This window comes from Bombina bombina, chromosome 12, assembly GCF_027579735.1.
Source record: "Bombina bombina isolate aBomBom1 chromosome 12, aBomBom1.pri, whole genome shotgun sequence".
Classification (NCBI taxonomy): Eukaryota; Metazoa; Chordata; class Amphibia; order Anura; family Bombinatoridae; genus Bombina; species Bombina bombina.
Window position 1 is genome coordinate 25786337 of NC_069510.1, and position 18506 is coordinate 25804842.

An 18506-nucleotide genomic window follows, 5' to 3' on the forward strand; every position below is an offset into this window, starting at 1 on the left:
CATGTGTGTGTATGTATGTAGTATATATGTATATATATATATATATATATATATATATATATATATATATATATATATATATATATATAAAATTAAAATCTCATGTGCAACAAAGTTTAATAAAAAATTGTGACTTAAAAAGGTCCTAAATAGATTTAAAAACAAACATTTTGTCCTGCTCACACATTTTTCAGGGAATATGTTAGAGTATTTATCTTACATTTTAGGAGCTAATAAAACTGTTGGAAGAAAGAAAGAGAAAGAAACATTCTTGTGCATTCACAGTTTAGTTGCATGTCCCGACTAGCAATTAATATATATATAAAAATAAGACATTTTGCAACAACAGTTGGATATCAGAAACAGATGTAGATTAACTCCCAATTCCAATTTTTAAAATGTATATGCTCTATAGCTTTACGCCTCTCAAACACAGGGAAAATAGAAAAACTATGGCATACAGAGGTATGCAAGGGCAAAGAAACACTGTACTAAATTGTGTAATAAATATATATATTGTTTCAATGAATAAAGGCCACATTTTCCCTTTTTCATAAACTTGGCAGAACAGTTGACTGTAAAAACGTATGTATTTTATAGGCTCTCCTTTAAATAAAAACACAACCTTTTTTGCCCTTTTAAATATTACACTTTCTCAGGAGTTCAATAGTACCCTGGTCTCCTTAGAAAAGCCAAGGGCAAAATAAAAATAAAATAAGTCAAACACAAAATAAACTTAGTGTCACCTACTTATTTTAGAAAGTTCTCATACTACCAAAATGCATTTGCAAAAAAAAGAAAAAAAAAAAGAAAGAAAATTTTCTGTACTGAAGAGATATGGGGGGGGGGGGGGGAAGCAAATCATAAAAAATATGCATTGATTAATGTGATAAATGTGCTTTATACAGTATGCCCAGTGCATGGGATGCTATTCGGGGCTAGTAGACACTGTGTGGATTTCAATGCTAGTGTCCAAATTTGCCTCAGATGCAGAAGTATCTTTATCTTTTTGTTCCGTATAGCTTTCCGTTCTTTCTGGGGAATCTATTCTGCTCCTTGCTTCTGCCACACCAGGATGGTTTTTTCTTAAATGCTGATTTAAAGTTCCTTGGAAAGGAAAGCACTTGCCACAGACCTCGCATCTAAAAGGCTTATCATCTGTGTGACCTCGTATGTGATATTCTAGCTGGTCTTTGCGTGTGTATTTCTTCCCGCAAAACTTGCACACAAAAGGGGTGATTCCCATGTGCAGCCGCATATGTCTGTCAAGACTTCCTTTCTGGTTGAAAGTCTTCCCGCAGTATATACAGACAAGTCTTTCGTTGTACGGATGCCAGTAGCCCCTGGTGGACCTCTCTCGTGGACTACTTTCAAAACTTGGTGTGCTCACCACATTTTCATTTTCGCTGCCTTGTATCACATTTTGTACCTCCCCAGTTAAATGTGAAACTCTCTTCTGACGTACACGGCCTCCTCGATAACAACTGAGCATTGATCTAGTGGGGCTTGAGTTGCTCACACTTCCGAAGGACTCAGAAAGGCCAGTGTTTTGGGAAGACGCTTGTGAATATGAATATGCATGCTGAAGTACAGACCCATAAGGACCTACGTTCACTGCCACCACCTGCTCGCCGTCCACTAGTTCTGTGTGGTAACCGTCATCACCCACAGAAGAGCTATCAGAGCAACTGGGTCTGTCAGATTTCTCTGTTTTAACTTTTCTCTCAACTGCTTGGCTTTCCCTGATCAATTCTCCTTGTTCAGAATCGCCTTCTATTTGTATCTCGTGTTCGGATGCGCTGCCACTGCTTCCCCGGTCAGAATGACCTTCTTCTTGTGAGCGATTACGCAGAGCTTTGTTTTGTAGGGTTTCAATCTTCAAGTCGTTGCCTACAATCGATTGTCGTACTTGCCCACAATATGGAGGCGATATCTCTACTGGATTGGCAAAGTAGCTGTCATCTTTAACACCGTTTTGATTACCTGGCACGTCCTCACTACTGCCCGGGACAGAATCAACACCAACTACACTAATTTTCGAGTGTATGCTCTCTAATATCTGCGTGCATTTGTCAATGACGCATTGCATTTGAAGAAAGCTGGCTGCCGTTAGGAAGCTAACAACATCCTTAAGCTGTACAGACATCCTTCCAGTGTAGCAAAAGGAAAGCAACTGTTCAAAGACGTTGGGGTTCTTTATAACAGATATAGATAAGCCACTCATGGTATTTAGTGCTGAATGATCTCGGAAATAAGGAGAGCTTGCAGCCAGAACAGCTTTGTGGGCTCTGAATGGTTGACCCTGAATATGCACAATAATGTCACACAGCTTCCCTTGCATACGCAATTCATTGAGTTGGCTTAAAACTGTACTGCTGTACTCCGGCACATCAAACTGAATAAAGCTGCTGCTCTCCATCTTGTCCGTTTCAACGGGTAACTGAAAAATAAAAAATGAACATATTTAGGTTCTTTCCTTCACTTTTGTACAATACATACAAAAACACGTACAAATTCCTAAATCCGGCATTCCAATATTTCAATTTTGATCTATTTCTTTAAGGTGGTTTAGCACTGATTCAGCTTAATTAGTAAAAAAAAAAAAAAAAATAATAACTTATTCAGACATTTGATACTTTTTAATCGTTATCTGAGATATACATACACACACAATAATAATAATAAATAATATCTAAACTACCTTGTATGCTCAATGCTACTGAAAAGAATACTTTTCCTATCATGATTGTTGATGCAAAACTGATAATCCATCATTAAAAAAAAGCAAATGAGTACAGAGAATGTAAGGTAAGAGGGGGGTAAACAAAACCTTGCATATAAAAATTAACTAAAAAGTATTAACCCAAGCCTCCCTGGGAGAAAATGGAACAAGTAAAATTTTCAGATGTATTTTACAGCAAAAAGAAGCACAAATAATAACAAATACATGTTTATTGCAATGTTTCATTTTCAATTATGCGTTGTTAAAGGATCAGTAAATACAGAAGATTTGCATAATCAACAAATTAATTATAAAAATACAATTTCAATAGCACTGCTATGTCTATTTCCGCTACCCCCTGTATCGTGTGACAGCCATCAGCCAATCACAAATGATTACTTATATTCTTTGAATTTTTGCACATGCTCAGTAGGAGCTGGTGACTCAGTGTAAATATAAAACTACTGTAAATATTTTGTGAATGGAAGTAAATGTAATTGTTATTTAACATTGCCTGCACTATCTGAATAATGAAAGTTTAATTTTGATTTGAGTATCCCTTTAAGGTGTGGCATGTGTAATCAGGGTATAATCAACAAAAGCTACAGACAAAAAAAAAAAAAAAAGAATTTAGAATGTTAATAAGCAGATTAGTGAGATTATAATTTGATGTTCAAAAGCTGTGCCCAATAAGTAGAAACTGTCAGCCAAATATTTAGTGTTCTCAGTACATATTTAATGGGCACATCACCTGGCTGATTTTACAGCCAACCCGGCAAAATGTAAGCCACTATTAAGTTAAAAACGTTTGTTGCGCCAATGTACATTAAATACATGTGTTTGTGCCTTGGATGGCTTAAAGGGACAGTATACAATAAAATTGTTTTTCCCTTAATGTGTTTCGAATTACTTTTTTTTTTTTTTACCAACTGCAGAGTATAAAATGTATGAGATTTGCTTTTTAAGGATTATTTGTGTATATGAATTAACCGATTATGGGTTTTGAAGCCCCAACCTAATAAAATGGGTTGAGCTTGTAGGTATAATTAGATCTCATTACGGCATCACAATATATACATATGTCTTTATCTTATATCTGTAGGTATAAATCAGATCTCATTACTGTATCACATTGTGTACATATACATGTGTCTTTATCTTATATCTGTAGGTATAATCAGATCTCATTACTGTATCACATTGTGTACATATACATGTGTCTGTATCTTATATCTGTAGGTGTAATAAGATCTCATTACTGTATCACATTGTGTACATATACCTGCTTCTTTATCTTATATCTGTAGGTATAATCAGATCTCATTACTGTATCACATTGTGTACATATACATGTGTCTGTATCTTATATTTGTAGGTATAATCAGATCTCATTACTTTATCACATTGTGTACATATACATGTGTCTTTATCTTATATCTGTAGGTATAATCAGATCTCATTACTGTATCACATTGTGTACATATACATGTGTCTATCTTATATCTGTAGGTATAATCAGATCTCATTACTGTATCACATTGTGTACATATACATGTGTCTATCTTATATCTGTAGGTATAATCAGATCTCATTACTGTATCACATTGTGTACATATACATGTGTCTGTATCTTATATCTGTAGGTATAATCAGATCTCATTACTGTATCACATTGTGTACATATACATGTGTCTGTATCTTATATCTGTAGGTATAATCAGATCTCATTACTGTATCACATTGTGTACATATACATGTGTCTTTATCTTATATCTGTAGGTATAATCAGATCTCATTACTGTATCACATTGTGTACATATACATGTGTCTTTATCTTATATCTGTAGGTATAATCAGATCTCATTACTTTATCACATTGTGTACATATACATGTGTCTTTATCTTATATCTGTAGGTATAATCAGATCTCATTACTGTATCACACTGTGTACATATACATGTGTCTTTATCTTATATCTGTAGGTATAATCAGATCTCATTACTGTATCACATTGTGTACATATACATGTGTCTTTATCTTATATCTGTAGGTATAATCAAATCTCATTACTGTATCACACTGTGTACATATACATGTGTCTATCTTATATCTGTAGGTAAAATCAGATCTCATTACTTTATCACATTGTGTACATATACATGTGTCTGTATCTTATATCTGTAGGTATAATCAGATCTTATTACTGTATCACATTGTGTACATATACATGTGTCTTTATCTTATATCTGTAGGTATAATCAGATCTCATTACTGTATCACATTGTGTACATATATATGTGTCTTTATCTTATATCTAGGTATAATCAGATCTCATTACTGTATCACACTGTGTACATATACATGTGTCTGTATCTTATATCTGTAGGTATAATCAGATCTCATTACTGTATCACATTGTGTACATATACATGTGTCTTTATCTTATATCTGTAGGTATAATCAGATCTCATTACTGTATCACATTGTGTACATATACATGTGTCTGTATCTTATATCTGTAGGTATAATCAGATCTCATTACTGTATCACATTGTGTACATATACATGTGTCTTTATCTTATATCTGTAGGTATAATCAAATCTCATTACTGTATCACACTGTGTACATATACATGTGTCTATCTTATATCTGCACCACTGCTTAACCATCTAAATACCAATTTTATGTTGCATGATGGGATTACTGGGCACGATTGCTCAGTCGCTATATTTTTAGTTTTAAAGGGATACTAATTTCAAAATTAAACTCATGATTCAGAAAGAGCATGCAGTTTTAAGAAACTTCTCAATTTACTTCAAATGATCAAACAGTGCAAAGTCTTTATGTGCACACTTTCTGAGGCACCAGAATGTGCACAAGTTTATAGTGTATGCATATACTAGTCTGTGATTGGCTGGTGGCCAGCAAATGCAAGAAAAAAAGCAATTAAAAAAGCCAATGCTTATTTATTTAAAAAGCGCTATAATTTTATTTTTATAATTAATTCGTTATGTAGCTTCTGAGCCTATCTAGGTATTCTTTTCAACAAATGACAACAAGAGAATAAAGCAAATTAAAGTAAATTGTATGTTTTTTTTAAAGATTGTATGCTCTATTTAAATCATTAAAGAACAATATAGGGTTTCATGTACCTTTAATGATGAAACAAAGTGTTGATAACCGTTTAACCCAGTGTTCCTCTGAAGTGGCATGTCAGAAAAAACCAAACATACTCTACAGAGAATTTTAATTTGTTTCAAAGAAGCTGTCAAATACATCAAACTACTAGGTTTTGTTTACAGCCAATATATATATATATATATATATATATATATATATATATATATATATATATATATATATATATATATATATATATATATATATATAAAAAAACAGTGTGTGCCTTTAAGAGACTACTTGATGTCAAAGGGAACAAGCCTAAGGTAATTTTAACATTCTAGCAGGTCATTAATGTCCCTTTAAATTACATAGGTAATTTATATATTTTATAAGCAAAAAATGAAGGTTCTTCCCCAAATCCCTCTAGACATTGGTGCTGCCATGTTGAAATCTGTCTCATTACATTCCAGTGCTGACCCGTTTGCACATGTGCAGTAACTCTCCTTCAGATACCTGCAGTGTAACTTAGGTTACAACATGGCTGCACCTTTAGACCTGTAATATTTTAATTATTTTGTTTTAGGGACAGGAATGTTAAGATAGTAAATCCCCCCCAAAAACTTTGCACTTTTTAAAACATATCACGTTTATAACATCCATCAGTTAATCTTTACAGTTTACCTGCAATTTGCTAATAACCGATTCTGCCAAACCCATTTCTATTCCAATTATGTTGACAAATTGCCGAGTTCTACCTAGGGAGAACAGAAATGGCGTCCCTCATGCGCATTAGCAACCCCTTTAGACAACGCATGCGCATAGCTCCCTCCTTTCCCCCGCGGTCAGCTGCCGCGTCAAGCCCTCGCCGGGTGCATTAAAGGGGGCAATCAAATATGGAGTGCTGTTCGTTACTTCTCCATTGAACATCCAAATGCTCATAATAAAATGAATGCACATGCGAACACTGCTTCATTAAAATTTAAATACGTGCATCGGCTCTGTCGCACGATTGGCTAAAAGATTTCTATGTAAGAACAGCAAATCCAGCCCTCTATTAGGGGCGGTCTCAGGAGCCATGTTATACAAAAATGAGAATATAAATTGTATAATTATGCAAGCTTCGTTTCTAAGAACAAGTGTATGAGTTGAACGTTCTGATTGCATTGTTACAGAAATAAAAAGTACACAAAGAGTTCTAACCCTTTAACATGAAAAATAGGTGTTACGCTTCTGGAACGTGGGATTTGCACCTCCCATGGTGCCCTGAACAATTTTTATTTTGTAATTGCCCAGTAAGCTGTAGACAACAGAATTTGAAAAACACTAATTTCAAAATATTGTACACAAGCAGATTTATGAAAAACCATAATCATTCAATAAAAGCAACACAAACATATGCCTTAAATATTGGTCTTCCGCAGTGAATAAAGACCTTTGGGAGCTGCAAATCTACTGACATGGGCAGAATGGAACCAAATTTGCTACAGAATTTGGCACAATAGGGCCTGAAGGGAGAAAGCAGATTGTTTCATGTCTTTCTTATAAAAATCCATTGATATTCATGATTATTCCCGTCACATTTAAATTCAGATTTCTCACTGCATTTCTTTTATAGCGGTTGCATATCATAATATGCCTAGCAAAGAACAGAGTCTGCTAATCCAACGGCTGTAGTAAAATGCAAATGTTATGTACTTGTCTTATCCTTTTATAAAGAAATTGTTTCTGGCTTATCTAGACCAAAACTGTTGTCTTAGGAATATGAAATAGATCCTGGAAAAAAAATCCTGATATTAGAATATCTACTATTTTGTTGGTGTAAAGATTATATGCAAGTGCGAGTTGCTCAACCTCTTTAGAAGTATTTAAACAGACATTAAAAACCAGAGTTAAAGGGCCAGTAAACCTAGCAAATAACAGAATTTATGTTTACCTGATAAATTACTTTCTCCAACGGTGTGTCCGGTCCACGGCGTCATCCTTACTTGTGGGATATTCTCTTCCCCAACAGGAAATGGCAAAGAGCCCAGCAAAGCTGGTCACATGATCCCTCCTAGGCTCCGCCTACCCCAGTCATTCGACCGACGTTAAGGAGGAATATTTGCATAGGAGAAACCATATGATACCGTGGTGACTGTAGTTAAAGAAAATAAATTATCAGACCTGATTAAAAAACCAGGGCGGGCCGTGGACCGGACACACCGTTGGAGAAAGTAATTTATCAGGTAAACATAAATTCTGTTTTCTCCAACATAGGTGTGTCCGGTCCACGGCGTCATCCTTACTTGTGGGAACCAATACCAAAGCTTTAGGACACGGATGAAGGGAGGGAGCAAATCAGGTCACCTAAATGGAAGGCACCACGGCTTGCAAAACCTTTCTCCCAAAAATAGCCTCAGAAGAAGCAAAAGTATCAAACTTGTAAAATTTGGTAAAAGTGTGCAGTGAAGACCAAGTCGCTGCCCTACATATCTGATCAACAGAAGCCTCGTTCTTGAAGGCCCATGTGGAAGCCACAGCCCTAGTGGAATGAGCTGTGATTCTTTCAGGAGGCTGCCGTCCGGCAGTCACATAAGCCAATCTGATGATGCTTTTAATCCAAAAAGAGAGAGAGGTAGAAGTTGCTTTTTGACCTCTCCTTTTACCAGAATAAACAACAAACAAGGAAGATGTTTGTCTAAAATCCTTTGTAGCATCTAAATAGAATTTTAGAGCGCGAACAACATCCAAATTGTGCAACAAACGTTCCTTCTTCGAAACTGGTTTCGGACACAAAGAAGGTACGACTATCTCCTGGTTAATGTTTTTGTTAGAAACAACTTTTGGAAGAAAACCAGGTTTAGTACGTAAAACCACCTTATCTGCATGGAACACCAGATAAGGAGGAGAACACTGCAGAGCAGATAATTCTGAAACTCTTCTAGCAGAAGAAATTGCAACCAAAATCAAAACTTTCCAAGATAATAACTTAATATCAACGGAATGTAAGGGTTCAAACGGAACCCCCTGAAGAACTGAAAGAACTAAGTTGAGACTCCAAGGAGGAGTCAAAGGTTTGTAAACAGGCTTGATTCTAACCAGAGCCTGAACAAAGGCTTGAACATCTGGCACAGCTGCCAGCTTTTTGTGAAGTAACACAGACAAGGCAGAAATCTGTCCCTTCAAGGAACTTGCAGATAATCCTTTCTCCAATCCTTCTTGAAGAAAGGATAGAATCTTAGGAATCTTTACCTTGTCCCAAGGGAATCCTTTAGATTCACACCAACAGATATATTTTTTCCATATTTTGTGGTAAATTTTTCTAGTTACAGGCTTTCTGGCCTGAACAAGAGTATCAATAACAGAATCTGAGAACCCTCGTTTTGATAAGATCAAGCGTTCAATCTCCAAGCAGTCAGCTGGAGTGAGATCAGATTCGGATGTTCGAACGGACCTTGAACAAGAAGGTCTCGTCTCAAAGGTAGCTTCCATGGTGGAGCCGATGACATATTCACCAGATCTGCATACCAAGTCCTGCGTGGCCACGCAGGAGCTATCAAGATCACCGACGCCCTCTCTTGATTGATCCTGGCTACCAGCCTGGGGATGAGAGGAAACGGCGGGAATACATAAGCTAGTTTGTTCTAGGAAGACGCATCCGCTGACCAAGATTTCAACCAAAGTGCTCTGCGCGCCACAATAGCAAACCCAGAATTTTTCGCCGCTAACCTAGCCAATTGCAAAGTGGCGTCTAGGGTGAAAGAATTGGCCAATTTGAGAGCACGGATTCTGTCCATAATCTCCTCATAAGGAGGAGAATCACTATCAATCGCCTTTACTAGCTCATCGAACCAGAAACACGCGGCTGGGGACAATGCATGAAATTGGTTGTAGAAGGTAACCTTGCTGAACAAACATCTTTTTAAGCAAACCTAATTTTTTATCCATAGGATCTTTGAAAGCACAACTATCTTCTATAGGTATAGTGGTGCGTTTGTTTAAAGTAGAAACCGCTCCCTCGACCTTGGGGACTGTCTGCCATAAGTCCTTTCTGGGGTCGACCATAGGAAACAATTTTTTAAATATGGGGGGAGGGACGAAAGGTATACCGGGCCTTTCCCATTCTTTATTTACAATGTCCGCCACCCGCTTGGGTATAGGAAAAGCTTCTGGGAGCCCCGGGACCTCTAGGAACTTGTCCATTTTACATAGTTTCTCTGGGATGATCAAATTCTCACAATCATCCAGAGTGGATAATACCTCCTTAAGCAGAGCGCGGAGATGTTCCAACTTAAATTTAAATGTAATCACATCGGGTTCAGCTTGTTGAGAAATTTTCCCTGAATCTGAAATTTCTCCCTCAGACAAAACCTCCCTGGCCCCCTCAGACTGGTGTAGGGGCATTTCAGAACCATTATCATCAGCGTCCCCATGCTCTTCAGTATCTAAAACAGAGCAGTCGCGCTTGCGCTGATAAGTGGGCATTTTGGCTAAAATGTTTTTGATAGAATTATCCATTACAGCCGTTAATTGTTGCATAGTAAGGAGTATTGGCGCGCTAGATGTACTAGGGGCCTCCTGAGTGGGCAAGACTGGTGTAGACGAAGGAGGGAATGATGCAGTACCATGCTTACTCCCCTCACTTGAGTTATCATCTTGGGCATCATTTTCAGTGTCACATAAATCACATCTATTTAAATGAGAAGGAACCTTGGCTTCCCCACATTCAGAACACAGTCTATCTGGTAGTTCAGACATGTTAAACAGGCATAAACTTGATAACAAAGTACAAAAAACGTTTTAAAATAAAACCGTTACTGTCACTTTAAATTTTAAACTGAACACACTTTATTACTGCAATTGCGAAAAAGTATGAAGGAATTGTTCAAAATTCACCAAAATTTCACCACAGTGTCTTAAAGCCTTAAAAGTATTGCACACCAAATTTGGAAGCTTTAACCCTTAAAATAACGGAACCGGAGCCGTTTTTATCTTTAACCCCTTTACAGTCCCTGGTATCTGCTTTGCTGAGACCCAACCAAGCCCAAAGGGGAATACGATACCAAATGACGCCTTCAGAAAGTCTTTTCTATGTATCAGAGCTCCTCACACATGCGACTGCATGTCATGCTTCTCAAAAACAAGTGCGCAATACCGGCGCGAAAATGAGACTCTGCCTATGATAAGGGAAAGCCCCTAGAGAATAAGGTGTCCCAAACAGTGCCTGCCGATATTATTTTACAAAAATACCCAGATTAAAATGATTCCTCAAGGCTAAATATGTGTATATATGAATCGATTTAGCCCAGAAAATGTCTACACAGTCTTAATAAGCCCTTGTGAAGCCCTTATTTACTGTCTGAATAAAAATGGCTTACCGGATCCCATAGGGAAAATGACAGCTTCCAGCATTACATCGTCTTGTTAGAATGTGTCATACCTCAAGCAGCAAAAGACTGCTCACTGTTCCCCCAACTGAAGTTAATTCCTCTCAACAGTCCTGTGTGGAACAGCCATGGATTTTAGTAACGGTTGCTAAAATCATTTTCCTCTTACAAACAGAAATCTTCATCTCTTTTCTGTTTCAGAGTAAATAGTACATACCAGCACTATTTTAAAATAACAAACTCTTGATTGAATAAAAAAACTACAGTTAAACACTAAAAAACTCTAAGCCATCTCCGTGGAGATGTTGCCTGTACAACGGCAAAGAGAATGACTGGGGTAGGCGGAGCCTAGGAGGGATCATGTGACCAGCTTTGCTGGGCTCTTTGCCATTTCCTGTTGGGGAAGAGAATATCCCACAAGTAAGGATGACGCCGTGGACCGGACACACCTATGTTGGAGAAAACGTTATATAATTCTGCACATAGTGCATAGTTATGTAACATTAGCTTAGCGCCAGGTTTCTAAAGCAAATTGTTAGATAGATATTTAGCAAAGAAAACAGAACACCGCTCCTGGCTCTACTGAAGGGGTCTGTTCTTCTCCTAAGCTTATCTGGGCATGCTGTCTAATCCCGCTACCAGACCGGAAGCGAGCTACATTGATTTTAATAGCACAATCAAGTGCGCTGTGACTAGACAGATTGCCCACGATGCGCTTAGCAGAAGAAAACAGTCCCGTTCAGTAGAGCCAGGAGCGGTGTTCTGTTTTCTTTGATAATTATCAATTTGCTTTAGAAACCTGGCGCTAAGCTAATGTTGCAGAATTATATAACATTATTTGCTAGGTTTACTGGCCCTTTAAATTCTGGATATAATGATGTATTGAAAACAACAAGTATTATAGTTTGAAAATATGTTGACTTTTTTTTACAATTATATTATTTAAATATTGAAAAATAAGTGTAAAATGTTTATTTTTAAAGGGATGTTAAACCGAAACATTTCCTTTTGTGATTCAGACAGAGAATACAATTTTATAAAACTTTTCTAATTTACTTCTATTATTAAATTTGCTTTGATCCCATGCTATTCTTTGTTGAAGAGATACCTAGGATAGGTGTCTGGAGCACTAGATTGCAGGAAACAGTGCTGCCCTCTAGTGCTCTTACAAAACTGCTGCCCTATAGTGCTTCAGACATGACTAAGCGTACATCCCTGATTTTAAACAAAATAAAGTTTGATAAAAGAAGTGAATCCAGGTTTGAACATGGCAGCACATATTACTTTATGGATTACAGGAAAAGGGGAAAAACATAATTTATGCTTACCTGATAAATTCCTTTCTTCTGTAGTGTGATCAGTCCACGGGTCATCATTACTTCTGGGATATTACTCCTCCCCAACAGGAAGTGCAAGAGGATTCACCCAGCAGAGCTGCATATAGCTCCTCCCCTCTACGTCACTCCCAGTCATTCGACCAAGGACCAACGAGAAAGGAAAAGCCAAGGGTGAAGTGGTGACTGGAGTATAAATTAAAAAATATTTACCTGCCTTAAAAACAGGGCGGGCCGTGGACTGATCACACTACAGAAGAAAGGAATTTATCAGGTAAGCATAAATTATGTTTTCTTCTGTTAAGTGTGATCAGTCCACGGGTCATCATTACTTCTGGGATACCAATACCAAAGCAAAAGTACACGGATGACGGGAGGGATAGGCAGGCTCTTTATACAGAAGGAACCACTGCCTGAAGAACCTTTCTCCCAAAAATAGCCTCCGATGAAGCAAAAGTGTCAAATTTGTAAAATTTGGAAAAAGTATGAAGCGAAGACCAAGTTGCAGCCTTGCAAATCTGTTCAACAGAGGCCTCATTCTTGAAGGCCCAAGTGGAAGCCACAGCTCTAGTAGAATGAGCTGTAATTCTTTCAGGAGGCTGCTGTCCAGCAGTCTCATAAGCTAAACGAATTATGCTACGAAGCCAAAAAGAAAGAGAGGTAGCGGAAGCTTTTTGACCTCTCCTCTGCCCAGAGTAAATGACAAACAGAGAAGACGTTTGTCGAAATTCCTTAGTTGCCTGTAAGTAAAATTTTAGAGCACGGACTACATCCAGGTTGTGCAGTAGACGTTCCTTCTTTGAAGAAGGATTTGGGCATAAAGAAGGAACAACAATCTCTTGATTGATATTCCTGTTAGTAACTACCTTAGGTAAGAACCCAGGTTTAGTACGCAGGACTACCTTATCCGAATGAAAAATCAAATAAGGAGAATCACAATGTAAGGCTGATAATTCAGAGACTCTTCGAGCCGAGGAAATAGCCATTAAAAATAGAACTTTCCAAGATAACAACTTTATATCAATGGAATGAAGGGGTTCAAACGGAACGCCCTGTAAAACATTAAGAACAAGGTTTAAACTCCATGGTGGAGCAACAGTTTTAAACACAGGCTTAATCCTGGTCAAAGCCTGACAAAAAGCCTGGACGTCAGGAACTTCTGACAGACGTTTGTGTAACAGAATGGACAGAGCTGAGATCTGTCCCTTTAATGAACTAGCAGATAAACCCTTTTCTAAACCTTCTTGTAGAAAAGACAATATCCTAGGAATCCTAACCTTACTCCAAGAGTAACCTTTGGATTCACACCAATATAGGTATTTACGCCATATCTTATGGTAAATCTTTCTGGTAACAGGTTTCCTAGCCTGTATTAAGGTATCAATAACTGACTCAGAAAACCCACGTCTTGATAAAATCAAGCGTTCAATTTCCAAGCAGTCAGCTTCAGAGAAGTTAGATTTTGATGTTTGAAGGGACCCTGTATCAGAAGGTCCTGCTTCAGAGGTAGAGACCAAGGTGGACAGGATGACATGTCCACCAGGTCTGCATACCAAGTCCTGCGTGGCCACGCAGGTGCTATTAGAATCACTGATGCTCTCTCTTGTTTGATTCTGGCAATCAATCGAGGAAGCAACGGGAAGGGTGGAAACACGTAAGCCATCCTGAAGTCCCAAGGTGCTGTCAGAGCATCTATCAGGACTGCTCCTGGATCCCTGGATCTGGACCCGTAACGAGGAAGCTTGGCGTTCTGTCGAGACGCCATGAGATCTATCTCTGGTTTGCCCCAACGTCGCAGTATTTGGGCAAAGACCTCCGGATGAAGTTCCCACTCCCCCGGATGAAAAGTCTGACGACTTAAGAAATCCGCCTCCCAGTTCTCCACTCCCGGGATGTGGATTGCTGACAGGTGGCAAGAGTGAGACTCTGCCCAGAGAATTATCTTTGATACTTCCATCATAGCTAGGGAGCTTCTTGTCCCTCCCTGATGGTTGATGTAAGCAACAGTCGTGATGTTGTCCGACTGAAACCTGATGAACCCCCGAGTTGTCAACTGGGGCCAAGCCAGGAGGGCATTGAGAACTGCTCTCAATTCCAGAATGTTTATTGGCAGGAGACTCTCCTCCTGACTCCATTGTCCCTGAGCCTTCAGAGAATTCCAGACGGCACCCCAACCTAGAAGGCTGGCGTCTGTTGTTACAATTGTCCAGTCTGGTCTGCTGAACGGCATCCCCCTGGACAGATGTGGCCGAGAAAGCCACCATAGAAGAGAATTTCTGGTCTCTTGATCCAGATTCAGAGAAGGGGATAAGTCTGAGTAATCCCCATTCCACTGACTTAGCATGCACAGTTGCAGTGGTCTGAGGTGTAAGCGTGCAAAGGGTACTATGTCCATTGCCGCTACCATTAAGCCGATTACCTCCATGCATTGAGCCACTGACGGGTGTTGAATGGAATGAAGGGTGCGGCAAGCACTTTGAAGTCTTGTTAGCCTGTCCTCTGTCAGGTAAATCTTCATTTCTACAGAATCTATAAGAGTCCCCAGGAAGGGAACTCTTGTGAGTGGAACGAGTGAACTCTTCTTTTCGTTCACCTTCCATCCATGTGACCTTAGAAATGCCAGCACTAACTCTGTATGAGACTTGGCAGTTTGAAAGCTTGAAGCTTGTATCAGAATGTCGTCTAGGTATGGAGCTACCGAGATTCCCCGCGGTCTTAGTACCGCCAGAAGAGCACCCAGAACCTTTGTGAAGATTCTTGGAGCTGTAGCCAATCCGAATGGAAGAGCCACAAACTGGTAATGCCTGTCTAGGAAGGCAAACCTTAGGTACCGATAATGATCTTTGTGAATCGGTATGTGAAGGTAAGCATCTTTTAAATCTACAGTGGTCATGTACTGACCCTCTTGGATCATAGGTAAAATTGTCCGAATAGTCTCCATCTTGAACGATGGAACTCTTAGGAATTTGTTTAGGATCTTTAAGTCCAGGATTGGTCTGAAAGTTCCCTCTTTTTTGGGAACCACAAACAGATTTGAGTAAAACCCCTGTCCCTGTTCCGATCGTGGAACTGGATGGATTACTCCCATTAACAAGAGCTCTTGTACGCAGCGTAGAAACGCCTCTTTCTTTGTCTGGATTGTTGACAATCTTGACAGATGAAATCTCTCTCTTGGAGGAGAGTATTTGAAGTCCAGAAGGTATCCCTGAGATATCTCTAGCGCCCAGGGATCCTGGACATCTCTTGCCCAAGCCTGGGCGAAGAGAGAAAGTCTGCCCCCCACTAGATCCGATCCCGGATCGGGGGCCCTCAATTCATGCTGTTTTAGGGGCAGCAGCAGGTTTCCTGGCCTGCTTGCCCTTGTTCCAGGACTGGTTAGGTTTCCAGCCTTGTCTGTAGCGAGCAACAGCTCCTTCCTGTTTTGGTGCAGAGGAAGTTGATGCTGCTCCTGCTTTGAAATTACGAAAGGAACGAAAATTAGACTGTCTAGCCTTAACTTTGGCTTTGTCCTGAGGCAGGGCATGGCCTTTACCTCCTGTAATGTCAGCGATAATCTCTTTCAACCCGGGCCCGAATAAGGTCTGCCCTTTGAAAGGTATATTAAGCAATTTAGACTTAGAAGTAACATCAGCTGACCAGGATTTTAGCCACAGCGCCCTGCGTGCCTGAATGGCGAATCCTGAATTCTTCGCCGTAAGTTTAGTAAGATGTACTACGGCCTCCGAAATGAATGAATTAGCTAGTTTAAGGACTCTAAGCCTGTCCGTAATGTCGTCCAGAGTAGCTGAACCAATGTTCTCTTCCAGAGACTCAATCCAGAATGCCGCTGCAGCCGTGATCGGCGCAATGCATGCAAGGGGTTGCAATATAAAACCTTGTTGAACAAACATTTTCTTAAGGTAACCCTCTAACTTTTTATCCATTGGATCTGAAAAAGCACAGCTATCCTCCACCGGGATAGTGGTACGCTTAGCTAAGGTAGAAACTGCTCCCTCCACCTTAGGGACCGTTTGCCATAAGTCTCTTGTGGTGGCGTCTATTGGAAAAAATTTTCTAAATATCGGAGGGGGTGAGAACGGCACACCGGGTCTATCCCACTCCTTAGTAACAATTTCAGTAAGTCTCTTAGGTATAGGAAAAACCTCAGTACTCGTCGGTACCGCAAAATATTTATCCAACCTACACATTTTCTCTGGTATTGCAACTGTGTTACAATCATTCAGAGCCGCTAACACCTCCCCTAGTAATACACGGAGGTTTTCCAGTTTAAATTTAAAATTTGAAATATCTGAATCCAGTCTGTTTGGATCAGAACCGTCACCCACAGAATGAAGCTCTCCGTCCTCATGTTCTGCCACCTGTGACGCAGTGTCTGACATGGCCCTAATATTATCAGCACACTCTGTTCTCACCCCAGAGTGATCACGCTTACCTCTTAGTTCTGGTAATTTAGCCAAAACCTCAGTCATAACAGTAGCCATATCCTGTAATGTGATTTGTAATGGCCGCCCAGATGTACTCGGCGCTACAATATCACGCACCTCCCTCTGAGCGGGAGATGTAGGTACTGACACGTGAGGCGAGTTAGTCGGCATAACTCTCCCCTCGTTGTTTGGTGAAATTTGTTCAATTTGTACAGATTGAATTTTAATTAAAGTAGCATCAATACAGTTAGTACATAAATTTCTATTGGGCTCCACTTTGGCATTGCAACAAATGACACAGGTATCATCCTCTGAATCAGACATGTTTAACACACTAGCAAATAAACTTGCAACTTGGAAATACAATTCAATTAGAATAATATTAAAACGTACTGTGCCTTTAAGAAGCACAGAAGATCTATGACAGTTGAAAATTAATAAATTGAAACAGTTATAGCCTCAATCCTTGTAAACAACACAACTTTAGCAAAGGTTTAATCCCATTAGCAAAGATAACAAAATTCTGAAAGCAGGAAACAAATTACAGAATAAACGTTTTTTTATCTCAGTCAAACTACAATTCTCACAGCTCTGCTGAGAGAAATTACCTCCCTCAAAATAAGTTTTGAAGACCCCTGAGCTCTGTAGAGATGAACCGGATCATGCAGGGAATACAATGAGTTGCTGACTGAAATATTTGATGCGTAGTAAAAGCGCCAAAAAACGGCCCCTCCCCCTCACACACAGCAGTGAGGGAGAACAGAAACTGTCAGAAAACAGATTAAGCAACTGCCAAGTGGAAAAATAGTGCCCAAACATTTATTCACTCAGTACCTCAGTAAATGAAAACGATTTTACATTCCAGCAAAAACGTTAAACATAATCTCTAGTTATTAAACAGCTTTATGTATTTCTTACAGTGTAATTCTAGTGAAGTACCATTCCCCAGAATACTGAAGTGTAAAGTATACATACATGACATATCGGTATGGCAGGATTTTCTCATCAATTCCATTGTCAGAAAATAAAAGCTGCTACATACCTCTATGCAGATTCATCTGCCCGCTGTCCCCTGATCTGAAGTTTACCTCTCCTCAGATGGCCGAGAAACAGCAATATGATCTTAACTACTCCGGCTAAAATCATAACAAAAACTCTGGTAGATTCTTCTTCAAACTCTGCCAGAGAGGAAATAACACACTCCGGTGCTATTTTAAAATAACAAACTTTTGATTGAAGATATAAAACTAAGTATAATCACCATAGTCCTCTCACACATCCTATCTAGTCGTTGGGTGCAAGAGAATGACTGGGAGTGACGTAGAGGGGAGGAGCTATATGCAGCTCTGCTGGGTGAATCCTCTTGCACTTCCTGTTGGGGAGGAGTAATATCCCAGAAGTAATGATGACCCGTGGACTGATCACACTTAACAGAAGAAATAGTGAAATGTTTGCTTTACTACACATAATTAAATATGAAACTTATTGTTTTTCGTTCATGATTTAGATAGAATACACACATTTTAAACAACTTT

At 39.1% G+C, this 18506-nt stretch overlaps 1 protein-coding gene across 2 annotated transcripts in view; it reads right to left on the reverse strand.

Annotated features, from left to right (window-relative positions):
* Positions 1 to 268: 268 nt before the first annotated feature.
* ZBTB34 (zinc finger and BTB domain containing 34) overlaps positions 269 to 18506 on the reverse strand; it is a 43494-nt gene continuing 25256 nt past the window's right edge. For both annotated transcript variants that reach the window (XM_053696113.1, XM_053696112.1), the window contains exon 2: positions 269 to 2440. In XM_053696113.1, the coding sequence (XP_053552088.1) occupies positions 929 to 2419 (1491 nt within the window). In that variant the 5' untranslated portion in view covers positions 2420 to 2440 and the 3' untranslated portion in view covers positions 269 to 928. The remainder of the gene's footprint in view (positions 2441 to 18506) is intronic.